Here is a 12,660-nt window from a genome sequence, read left to right as displayed (position 1 = left end):
GGCGGCGCACAGGTCTACTTTTGTCTATGTCAGCCTTTTGTTCATTTAAACACTTGTCCATTTGGGCCTACAATCAATTAAGTCAAATAAAAAAAAATCGAATTATGATTACGACAGGTCGCACTCCATTGTGCAATGCAAGAAAATTCCCAATACATAATTATTAATTTTAAAAGATGATGAAAAAAAATGTAAACTGTTGTAGCTTTTTGCGTCGTCAATGGATTTAAGTGAACTGTTCACTCCAAATGATAAACATATCAGCTATTGGACTAAACTATAGCAGTATAAAAAAGGACACGCATAAACGAGGCGATTTACTATAATTACACACATTTCTTATATAGTAGAGAGCTGTTCACAACGCGGACTTTTTAGGATCTACTTTACATCCCACCTTCCTCCTCTGTGAACAGCCATCCATAAAAAAATGATATAGGTCGTGAACATGTCAAGTTTGAGTTTTACCTACCTATATACCCGAAACAGGGTCATAAACTAAAATAAATCCCGTAGCCTTATGTGCTGGCTGGATGTTAGTCAAGTAACCATGATCATTTTATGACTAAAATTTAGTTTTTTTTTTGGTAAAAATAATATTTAATTCTTCAAGTCCTATTGATCAAACATCTTCGATTCCATTTTCAGCATCATTATCGACAGAATCAAACATAATGTCTAGAAGCATGCACTGAGAGTTTGAAATACCTTACACACACAAAAACGAACAGCTTCCTGACGAGTCTATCGACCGAACCGGATTCCTCCGCTACGAAAAATTCCAAAATTGCTCGCAAGTTCGTTATTTGTGTTTTGACTTCCAGGCGTTCCGACAGCTTTATCATATAGATATTGGCCCTATATGCGTATATCTAAACACGCATAATTTATTGCTGGAGCTGTTACATTTCTGTCTCACGTCGTATTCATGAGATATTACATTTCCCTCCTCAACAGGTTAGAATCATCTGTCTGTCAGTCGTTCGCCTTATTGGTACGGATACTCGCAGTGCATGTGGAGGGCGGTTCCATTCGGCATGCGCCAGTTTACGTTTTGAAATGGGAGATGCTCTCTCGTCCCTGGTTGCATGTACGGCCAATGATAGAAACCCAAAATTTAGTCGAATTCGACTCAAACGTATGAAAAGTGCCGTTACTCAGTGGCCGAGTGCAATTTTCCTCGGTTTTCCGCGAAAAACGGCCACAACATGATGAAAATCGACCATAATTTTATTCAGCCTATGACTGATTAATTCTACTTTTTGCACTTTTGAGTCGAATTCGACTTAACTTTGGGTTACTCTCAAAGGGTGTGCATATACTCATCTCAGCACTGATGTTGTTCCATTATCACCAATCGAAGTGGAGCGGATGATTACTCGCGAGAATTCTTATCAAACAACCGAAAAACATCGCTCAATTTTCTCCCATTCCCACAGTTACGGAAGCTTCATAGTAGTGGTAAAGAAGTATTCTTTGAAGTTCTACGCTCGGTTCTACGCCTTAGCTCTAGTTTGAGTCAATGAAACAAGGTTGCGTGAAGCATTGTGATCGTCGTTGCTGCTGGTAATGCGTTTTAATGTACAGCAACCCCTCCGTATATGCGGTAGGTGATACCGTCCAACAACACTTAAACTTAGCGGAATGTACGGTTTATTTGATCCATCTTACAACATAGCAAAGTCAAAAGCATAGTTGAATATACTAATTTCAAATAACAGCCTAAAGTGGTAGTTTTTATACGATAGATGAGGAGATGAAAGCATAGAGTTGATTGGCGTCTTGCAGTGAAACTTTTCCAAGCTTTCGCCACCTACATTTCGAAGTGAGAACTACTAGAAGGAGGATAGTTTCCAAATTTTCCAAGTAAAACAGACGCTTTTTGGGGCAAAACGGTCCATAAAGAAAAACTAATAATTTCCCGTGGAAACTTTTGCTTGAATCGTGTAAGTAAACGTGTTTGAAAACGATTTGTTATTATTTCGGTATGGATCGGAGATGTTTTTATGGAAAATTATGCATAACAAGTTTGCACCCACAGGGAAAGGTTAACTCCTGCGCAGCTGCATTTTTCGGAAAATGGTGAATATGTGCGATTTTCACTAAGATGAAAGTGAAAATTAAGTGAATTTACTTAGGAAAGGTTGTATCATGCTGGTGGTAATAGAGAATTGGTTGTATAGGACGCCAATATTCAATAAATGTTCATTTTGGCCTTTTCTAAGCAAACATATTGATACTCACAATTTTCGACGGAAAACGCAACGGAACTTGATTTACTCAACACGCACCATACTACATACATACGAGCCATCAAACAACAAAATCCAACAACAACAACAACAAAATGGTGCAAGATGGTCTTCAAAATGATAGCAAGATGACAAATCATTTTTATTTTGAGTAATTGAGCAATTTACTACTGTTTACATCGTATTTACGATGCAGTATTGATGGAGCCGTGAAATGAAATGAATATATCTTATGAAAGTTCACCTGGAAAAGTCAAAGATGCACATCAGTCTGATCGTAAAAACGTTTTCTTCTTCAATTCGAATGTTATATTGGAAGGATTTTACACAGGCTTGATAAAAATTATGATTTAATGCTAATTTTCACGAATTTTATATGCAGTCTGTCAACATTATCATCATCATGCAGTGGCGACATCTGCGTTGAGCTTCTGCGGCAATCTCCCAATAGTTCCGTTATAGTACGGCAGTGTGAAAATTGTATATAGAGAGTAGAAACCGAGCAAGGACAACTTTTATGAAGGTACACATCGGGTTGATCATCTCTCTTTACCAAACTCACCCGTTGGAGAGGGATGGTGAGGGGTATCCTCGAGATCGTCAAGTCGACGATGACAGGAGCACATACCGTGGTAGATGTAACAATAGCTGCGATTTCCAAACCTTCGACTGGATGCCTCCCTTCAGATAACAACTTGAGTGCGGTACAATCGATAGAACTGTTTCAACCACATCGTCGGTACATGAGCAAGTCAGTGATCATCTCTTTTGGCCAGTGGTGGCGGGGGGGGGGATACCCCTCCCCTCCCCATCCCTATCCAACGACGGAGTGTTAAAGAGAGATAATCAACCAGATTTGTACCTTCCTAAAAGTCGCCCTTGCTCGCTTTCTACTCTCTTTATTCAATTTTCACACTGTCGTACTCTATCGGAACTTTCAACTCTATACTTTCATCTCCTCATATATCGTATAAAAATTATCACATTAGTCTGTTATTTGAAATTTGCATCTTCTAACAGGTAGTCGATGAGATTTGGAATTTTGATAATTTACCTGCAGAGTTCTGCCAGTTATATAATTTTGAACTAATTTCATTATACAAAGTGGAAAATTAAACTTTTTCAATTTAGCAATCAAACCTTCATGCCAAACACTGTCGAATGCTTTTTCTATGTCTAGAAGAGCAACTCCAGTTGAGTGGCCTTCAGATTTGTTTGAACGAATTAAATTGGTAACTCTTAAGAGTTGATGAGTAGTTGAATGCCCATGGCGAAATCCAAACTGCTCATCTGCAAAAATTGAGTTCGTATTGATGTGAAGCATCACTCTATTTAAAATTATCTTTTCAAAAAGTTTACCTATTGAAGAAAGCAAACTTATTGGACGGTAGCTAGAAGCTTCAGCTGGATTTTTATCCGGCTTCAAAATAGGAACAACTTTTGCATTTTTCCATTTATCAGGAAAGTATGCCAAATGGAAACATCGGTTAAATAATTTTACCAAGAAAGACAAGGTACTCTCTGGGAGTTTATTGATGAGGATATAGAAAATTCCATCATCACCTGGAGTTTTCATATTTTGAAACTTTTTAGTTATAGACCTTACTTCGTCCAAATCAGTCCCCCAGGAATCATCAAAAAAAATTTCCCGAGAGAAAATATTCAGAAAATCCCGAGCAACCTGATTCTCAATAGGACTAGTAAGACCCAAACTAAAATTATGGGAACTCTCAAATTGCTTAGCAAGTTTCGGAGCTTTTTCTAAATTTGTGATCAAATTGTACCACCTTCTTTAAGTGCTGGAATTGGCTATTGAGGTTTTTTCAAAATTTTTGTGAGTTTCCAAAAGGGTTTGGAACCGAGGGGGGCGACACATCTAAATCTCAATTCTAGATGCTCAAAAAATCTCACACTAGCGAATAAATCTTCGCAAAATCTTCTTTCATTTCTCGCATCTACTTGCATCGCGCATCATCTTTTTGCAGGAAGTCTTCAAAATCGTGATAAATCTTCTTTCTATCTTCTCAGCGTACGCGCAGCTAGCCACAGCAAAACACAATATTTCCTGCATCGTAGATAGAGTCGTCCCCCTCGTTTGGAACTCGGGTCTAATTTAGAAACATTATTTTCAAAAGTTTTGTTCCTCAGGGCAGAGCAGCGTATCAAAATTTTGCCGAGCTACTCGCACGCAAAGTTGGCAAAATCGCTAAAAGTTGCCAAATCAACCGTTACAAATGTAATTAAAGTGTTTGGGGAACGTTTGTCGACAGCCAGGAAGTCTGGATCGGGGGGAAATCGAAAACCGGAAGCCGCTGAGACGACAAAGAGAGTTGCCGGTAGTTTCAAGCGAAACCCTAACCTCTCTCTCCGAGATGCCGCAAATAAGCTGGGTGTATCGTCTACAACCGTGCATCGAGCCAAAAAACGAGCCGGACTATCGACTTACAAGAAGGTAGTGACTCCAAATCGCGATGATAAACAAAATACGACGGCCAAAGCGCGATCCCGGAGGCTGTACACGACGATGCTGACGAAGTTTGACTGCGTGGTAATGGACGACGAAACCTACGTCAAAGCCGACTACAAGCAGCTTCCGGGACAGGAGTTTTATACGGCAAAAGGAAGGGGAAAGGTAGCAGATGTTTTCAAGCACATGAAACTGTCAAAGTTCGCAAAGAAACATCTGGTTTGGCAAGCCATCTGTACCTGTGGCTTGAAAAGCAGCATTTTCATAGCTTCCGGGACTGTCAACCAAGAAATTTACGTGAAAGAGTGTTTGAATAAACGTCTGCTGCCTTTCCTGAAGAAACACGGTTGTTCCGTACTGTTTTGGCCGGATTTGGCATCTTGCCATTACGGTAAAAAGGCCATGGAGTGGTACGCCGCCAACAACGTGCAGGTGGTTCCCAAGGACAAGAACCCTCCCAACACGCCAGAGCTCCGCCCAATTGAGAAATACTGGGCTATTGTCAAGCGGAACCTAAAGAAGACCAAAAAACTGCTAAGGGCGAGCAGCAGTTCAAGGCAAACTGGCTTTCTGCGGCGAAGAAGGTGGACAAGGTGGCTGTACAAAATCTGATGACAGGGGTCAAGCGTAAGGCCCGGCAATTCGGATTTGGAAAAGCGGAAGCCTAACTGAATATTTTTCCTGAATTTTATACTAATTGAACTTGAAAAAGAAATTTAATTTGATTTTTTAAATAAACGATTTCACCGATTTACACGCGTTTTCCCTTGACCAAATTTTGACCGTATCACCCTTTAGTCAGAGATTCAAGAGCATAATTAATTTCATCTTTGGTTTGCAAAGGAATGTTTGGATCGAAGTTATATTCCATAAATGTTCGATATTGCTCCCAATCAATCAAATCCCAATTTACAAAGCACTAAAAGGTTGTTTAGTTCACTAGACCTGAAGAGAACTAAATAAAAATCATTAGAAATCCCGTTGCGCGAATCGCCAGGACGGGCTTTCATTTTCATTTTGATTACTTGGAGTGGCACAACTCCAAGTAATTTTGCCAGTTCATCTTTGATCTGATCCAGGGATTCACCACTGGGCAGTCCTTTCATGACAACCTTGAACACACGTTCAGTTTTGGTGTCGTAAGTAAAAAAAATTATGCTGCTTCTCAGTAAGATATTTGAAAAGACATTTAAATCCGTCCAAGGTTTCAGCCAATACACGGCATTCACCCCGACGTCCAATTTGTAGTGAAAACTTAACTTTCACGAAATTCAAAAGTTCCATGCGAAGATCATGGAAATCGGAAGTGGTTATCACAATAGGGGGAATCTTTTCCTTCTTGGCATTAAGCCGGGAAAGTTTACTAGATTTTTTCTTGGATGATGGATCATTCTCATCATCCGTGAGCAAATCAAATTGATTACTCAAATTAATTTCATCAGAAGGGGGGTCAAGAGTTTGCCCCCTTCTTTTGCGTTTAGGCGGCAGTAAATTTTTATCCAAATCGTCATCATTAGCAGATTACTATAAGAATCTGAAGGATCGAAGAGGAATTTTCCAAATCGATATCCAAGAAGGATTACCTCGGGTAGGGTCCAAACAAGGATCGAAGAGGAATAAGAGTTGAACAAGGTAGAAATTTTTTTACAGGTTGAGCACTGAGAAGTGCTGTTTAAATTTGTTGTAGCTTTAGGTAGTAGTAACACTTCCTTCAGCAAAAAGCAAATAACTCAGCACGGAAAGAGAGCACGATGCGGACTGGGGATAGTTTTCTCATCCGGGACACAGTTCGTTTATGGTACTCGTTTATTTGGGTTAGTACGTGTCATTTCTAGAACGTGGTTGGCGATTGGTAAAATGAAAAATAATATTATCCGATATATTTTACAGTGAATAACTGTTGATATGCCATGGGTGAAAAGAGACATCTAGAAACTAATGGACAGTCAAATAAGTTTGCACTAAATGTTCGTGATAAATATCGATCACTTATATGACAATTGTGTGAATTTTATTGGAGTGGTTGTTAACGATTTTTGACGTTTTTTGCTATGTCTAGCGTGTATACAGGCATGTACAAACTATTGGACAGTCGTTTAAGTTTGCACTATAGGAAAACTCAATAACAAATTATTGTTCTTGGGATGAACACTGCTCGCAATAATATATATCTTAAATAGTCATCGTTAGAATAGCTTCCCACGATTTTTGACGGTTGTAGATTGAAAACTGATGTATCCCAATCATAACTCGTATAAATTTGCATTTCAAGAAATCAAACAGCAAATATTTGTTACTGTCATAGTTTTCAGGATGAATTTTGCTCCGAATAAATTACATCTTATATGATTGTTCTGCCTACATTATTGAAATAATTTTCAACGATGTTAGCATATAGTAGTTTCCATTTAACACCAGCAAAAAAAAAAACTTTCTCTTAAGTAGGTATATTCTTCCCAAAATTAAGTTTAATTCACGCCCGCATAAACATTTACCATATGAAGCACCAAACCACCAATTCGGGATATCATCCCAGCTTTATGTGGTATGGTGGAACCATCTATGATATCGTTAGTGTATGGTACCCGTTTTTAGGGCGTAAATTTGAGAATATCCAATTTACTCAAAAGTAGCTTATTGGGCTGAATTATATCGTTGGGTTGAATCTCTCGTTAATTTTCTATTAATTCTGGCACCACTTCCATGACTGTTTACATTAGATTTTTATGTTTAATAAATAAAAAAGAAAAGTAGAAGTGCTTTTCGAAAAAGTTCAAGCTTCTTCCAGACAGTTTTGGATAATTCGTTTAATTTAAGGGAATTGTCCAGATGTTCAGAAATATTTGCAGAAAGGATTTGGAGTCCATCCAGTCCATCATTCTGAGAAATTCATGGATGTTCTGAAATCTTATTTTACATTTTTTTTACGTAGGATTACGTCTTTCGGCAACATATTGGGGGTGCAATTTCAAAAAACCAAAATCGACCGCATTACGAAAAGAGGTCAGGTTTTGACCACATATAACCACAAACGAAGTGACAGACGACTAACTGGCGAAGAAATCTATTAAAATAATGTGGTTCACTGTAATAGAATTTTCTTGGAAGCTTGTGCCATCATCCACCAGATGGGTTAGTTTTTTTGTTTTCATTTGAACAAAGTTGATTTAGTGTATAATGATTCTTTGACAGTGTGCAAAGATAGTGTGTCATTTTGTCATCTTTTTATGCATTTCAGTTTTGAGTAGAGTGAAAGAGATAGAAACAAAACATTCTAATACATTTGGTGAAAATGCTAGTACAATCTAAAGAGCCTAAATTTATAAAGAGGCGACATGTCAAAATTGGAACAATCGATTGTCTGTCAAAGTCATAGGAAAAGTCATTCCAATCGAGCAGAAGACCTTTCAAATGGATAAGATGTCGTCTCTTTATAAATTCAGGCTCTTTAGTACAATCCAGTTGTAGTGTTGCCATGTGGTACAATCCAGTAGTAGTGGTGGTGTTGCCATGTGGTACACTGAAAAATTGAAATAGCAGGTTAGTCACCAAAGTTTTCGAGCCGCTCCGTCTGTGACTTCGTTTGTAATATAACTCTGTCAATAGCAGATGGATTTTAATTCTAAACAAGCCAATCGATTGGAAATGTATCTACCAATCTGCTTAAATGAACACTTTATTAATTTTAAATAGGTCACTTTTGAAAAATACACAAATGTCCAACTGTTGCAATGGTGATTAAAATTATCACCGATTGCCTGCAAAAAGCGATTTCCCTAACACAGATTTCAAAATCGAATTCGATCCTGTCTCACTGAACGGTGCTCATTAGACTGATGCTCAAACGGTGCCAAATATGGTCCTGATTAGCCTCCAAAAGTGAAAACTCATTTTATAAGAAACTGACTTGGCACAAACCATTAAACTTCAAATGGTTTGTGCCAAGTCAGTTTCTTATAAAATGAGTTTTCACTTGGGAATTACTATGGGAAAAAAAAAACTTTTTGTTCATTGTCTTCTAGCCTTTTTACATATTGTACTGTTAACAAATTTTCTAGCTATTCTTATGGGAATTTTTATCAGCTACAACTTTGCAGAAAATCATTTTTCAGCCAAACGTCAAATTAAATAGTTATTAATTTTTTAAGAGATTGATAATCTTATGGCAAGATTAAGCAACTGTATTGTGAGCAACACTGTATTCTGCAGTGTGACATAGTAGCCATGATTTTTGTCCTCTATTCTACGCGCCATAAACACCAATGTTGCCTGTTGAACAGTTGATTGAGCATAATCATAAGACATCAGTGACTTGAATCATTAATAATTTTTGTTCCTTACATTTGATCGAAAAGTGATTTTGTACAATGTTGTAGCTGAGAAAATTTTCAACAAGCTCAGCTATCATTTTCTTAAGTAGAGTGAACTGGTGAATTTTGAGATAGATATGAACTGAAATTATGGTTTCTCCATAGTAAATGGTTTGTGCCTAGTCAAATTTTGGGAGGCTAATCAGGGACCAATTTGGAACCATTTGAGCACTGTGGAGCGAAAATTTCAAATTTTGCATCAGTCTCTTGCTCATTCAATCACCGTGTGTGGTGGTGTCCGGTCGTCGGTGTCAGCAGCAGCAGCAGTGCTTTCAGCGTGTGGCGTTGAACATTGTTCTCTAGTACACAATGAAAGGCAGCCTGCAAGCAGTGAGCTGCAGAGCCCACATGCCCACATCCATAGAAGGAGGAATAAGCCGCATGGATCGGAACAGTTTCTTTGTGAGTCACTGCGGGTCATCTATGCCAAGCGCGTCACCCTTGCTCCAAACAACATACAGCTCGCCAGCCTCATCCGTGTTGAACCTCGTGTTGACCACCCTAATAGCTCAGCACTACTCAACCATCACGACAAAACGGTCGTTCTCAGGACCACCATAAATTTGTTAAAGATAATATTTTGGATATTTGTAAAGGTCATCAATCGGATGTCAGTTCCCGCAAGCAGCTAACTATCAAGGCTCAACCTGGTCTATAGAATGTGTGAAATCGTAGGCCTGAATGTATTGGTGCAATTAGTTTTTCTCTCGGCTTTCAATCCGCTTCGCACGATTCGTTTCTTTCGTTTACTCAATCACGTCATAGCATTTGTCTCGATCGGCATAGGAAATTTAATATGAATTATAGAATTTCTGTATGTTACCAAAATTTATTAATGATCTTCCACTAAATGTTGAGATAATTAAATAATCATATCGTCCGTGCGTTTTGTGCACGTAAATGCGTAACTTTGTCATCAGAAAACGAGGCGTTTCCGTGATGGGAAAAGTGGTTTCCCTAACACAGTCACCGAGTCTAGATACCAAGCACTGAGCATGCCAGACGCCTTTATGCCTTTTGGTGCAAATTTTAAGCCCCTCCTATTAAAAGCATTATGCAAAAAAAAAAAACCTTGCCGAATTCTTTTTATAGAAGGGGGCAAGGAAGGGGCTTAAAATTGGCATCAACAAGTATAAACGTAGGTACCATCCGGTAGGCTCAGATTCTGTGATTGATGTGTTTTCCCTAATAGGGAATATGGATCTAATATTGGGCCCATCGCTAAAAATCGGCTATTTCTTAATTTTATCTAGATGAACGCGTCATTGGGACGGTACTAAAGGATATTTTTGGTCGCCATTGAAAATTTAGTCGATATCTGAATTTATGTACACAGAAAAAAAAAAGTTGTTGAATTTTACATTCAAACTGCTGAAACCAGGTCAATCCATCGGTTGTGTAATATAACGTTGTACGATGTACATCGATTTTGTGAACAAAATCACATCCATTGATATAATATTGTATCTGCTTTTTGCTATTACATCATTATTTCATACATCAGCTTGAATTACATTGATCTATATTACATTTTTTTGCTATGTATGGGCCCAAATTAGGGGCATTTAGACCGACATTACATCCATTTCTCTTACATATTTAATTTCCACACCGTTATCATTTCCAAAAACGTCGAGGAAAAAATTCCACAGTATTGTTCTTAACTTGCTTCCAACCCATCGGTCCTTTTCAGGACCACAAATGACTAATAAAAGAGTAAACTAAAGAGTAAGAGCTTGAATCCAAGACATATCGTCCAGGATTGGCTTGTACTAAATGAACATCGACAGTGCACCTCAAAAACAGAACTCTCAAATTGCTTTCAACCTATCTAAATTTTTCACTGATATTGAGTTAAGAAATCAATTTAATATTTGCTATACTTTTGCTGTGACACCATAACTACCTTCCGTAATCCTACGTCAAATCTACGGTCGTGTCTTGGATACAACCTCTTACTTTTTAACATCGTTAAGCAAAATAACCATATAAGGGATATTCAACATCGTGGACTGGTATCAACGGCTTTATTTCCCTTCCGAAGGAAGACGTGACCAGAGATTTTATCACCTCAGAAGAATCCCAACATCTTCGGCTGGGTTTGAACCAGATACACTGCATGGTGTGGTGAGGTATTGGAGATAATTCTTAAATTTTTGTATATTTCGTACCAAGGTGACTACATATAGGTGTTCTAATGTGTCAAATTCATGATTCAGCCATGTTTGATTTTTGTATGGGACAGCGACCGAGTTTGTTTACAATTTGCTCTAGAACCGTACTCTACCCCCCCCCCCCCCCCCCGCCCCCGCGACCTCCTCGCCTATATAGTGACAAAGCTGTATCACCATTTATATACCCACCATGTTTCGAACATTGAAATACAAAAACTTTTTATGTGCGGTGTAACCAATGCAGGTGTAGCAGACAAGGGCCACTGCTAGCACATCTGGGATGCTTTTTCCAACACCTCGACTGAGTGACAGTTCAACTTGAAGTGAGGTTATTTTGATTTGAAAAATGAAAACATTGTATAACCGGAATGCATGATGTTTTTCTTGTAAGTGATTATCGTTGAATATTTCTAATATTTAGGGGAGTTTTAACACATTTTGCGATGCTGGCACATCGATCCACACGGGGTATGTATTTTAGAATAATTGCTTTGTGATATTTCATTAAATAACCGATGGTTTCACACGATTAAACAGCCCTCTCGTGCCTGGTGCGAGGATTCTCCAACATTTCGCTCCGTGAAACAACGAAAGCAGGTGGTGTTATCCCTTTGACGGCCGTATCTAACCGTCCGGAACCAGTGAAAGGACCCGCTCGGATAATCTTCCTTCCGCGTGAAATTTCCCTAGATATCGGCCACGCTCACATCAATCCATTGTTGCCGCGAAAGGAGATAATCGATTTTCCGCTGATCAGCCGCATCATCGAGAACCCCAATCAGTCTCGCATTTCCGAAATTAGTGATTTGTGGAGACCGGTTCCGGCGATGGATCTCCCCACAAGCAGTAATAAAGTGGACGACATTCAGGCTGCCCGCTTGATTGTGATCCGCCGGCGAAAGATGCGAAAGCACAAACTGAGAAAGCTCCGCAAGAAGATGAAATACGACTGGGCGAAGGTTTGTTTCGCTTGAACGTTTGAGATTTGAGTTGGCCTAATTTTCTATCATTGTAGGTTCGTCAACGTCGTGAATTGCGCAAAGAGAAAGCCTTCCAAGCGGGGCTGATTAGCGAGATCAAAGAGGCGGACAGATTTTCGGCGGAAATGTACGTGATGGAGAAACTGCGACAGGCCAACGAAAAGCCGATACCACGTTTCTGGAAGGGCAAACGGTTGCCGCAATTTATTATTAAGCAGAAGCTGGGAATGGAGTAGGGTAATATGGCTGCTATAGGACAATTCCCTGAATAAAATTGTTAAACACAGTCTGCGTCTTTTTTTAGTATGGACCTGCGTAGTAATTTATTTAAAAAAAAATCATAGAATAATGAATTGAATAGTTCAATGACTGTTAGTTATCCATTCTAATGTGCGCTAGCTACAAACGATACAAGCG

The 12,660-nt window shown here is 38.8% G+C and overlaps 1 protein-coding gene across 1 annotated transcript; it reads left to right on the top strand.

The window, feature by feature from the left end:
• The first annotated feature begins 11,592 nt into the window (after nt 1-11,592).
• Nucleotides 11,593-12,495, top strand: LOC135701977 (uncharacterized). The gene is made up of 3 exons (XM_065222920.1): nt 11,593-11,731; nt 11,801-12,222; nt 12,279-12,495. Exons 1-3 carry the CDS (start codon nt 11,707-11,709, stop codon nt 12,477-12,479), a joined length of 648 nt encoding a protein of 215 aa, XP_065078992.1. The 5' UTR covers nt 11,593-11,706; the 3' UTR covers nt 12,480-12,495.
• The last annotated feature ends 165 nt before the right edge of the window (nt 12,496-12,660 follow it).

This window comes from Ochlerotatus camptorhynchus, unplaced genomic scaffold (genome assembly GCF_037179485.1).
Source record: "Ochlerotatus camptorhynchus isolate MF236.1 unplaced genomic scaffold, CSIRO-AGI_Acam_v1.1 ptg000182l, whole genome shotgun sequence".
In the NCBI taxonomy this organism is placed as follows: Eukaryota; Metazoa; Arthropoda; class Insecta; order Diptera; family Culicidae; genus Ochlerotatus; species Ochlerotatus camptorhynchus.
The sequence above is the reverse complement of the archived record's forward strand: the minus strand, read 5'-3'. Positions and strand labels throughout refer to the sequence as shown.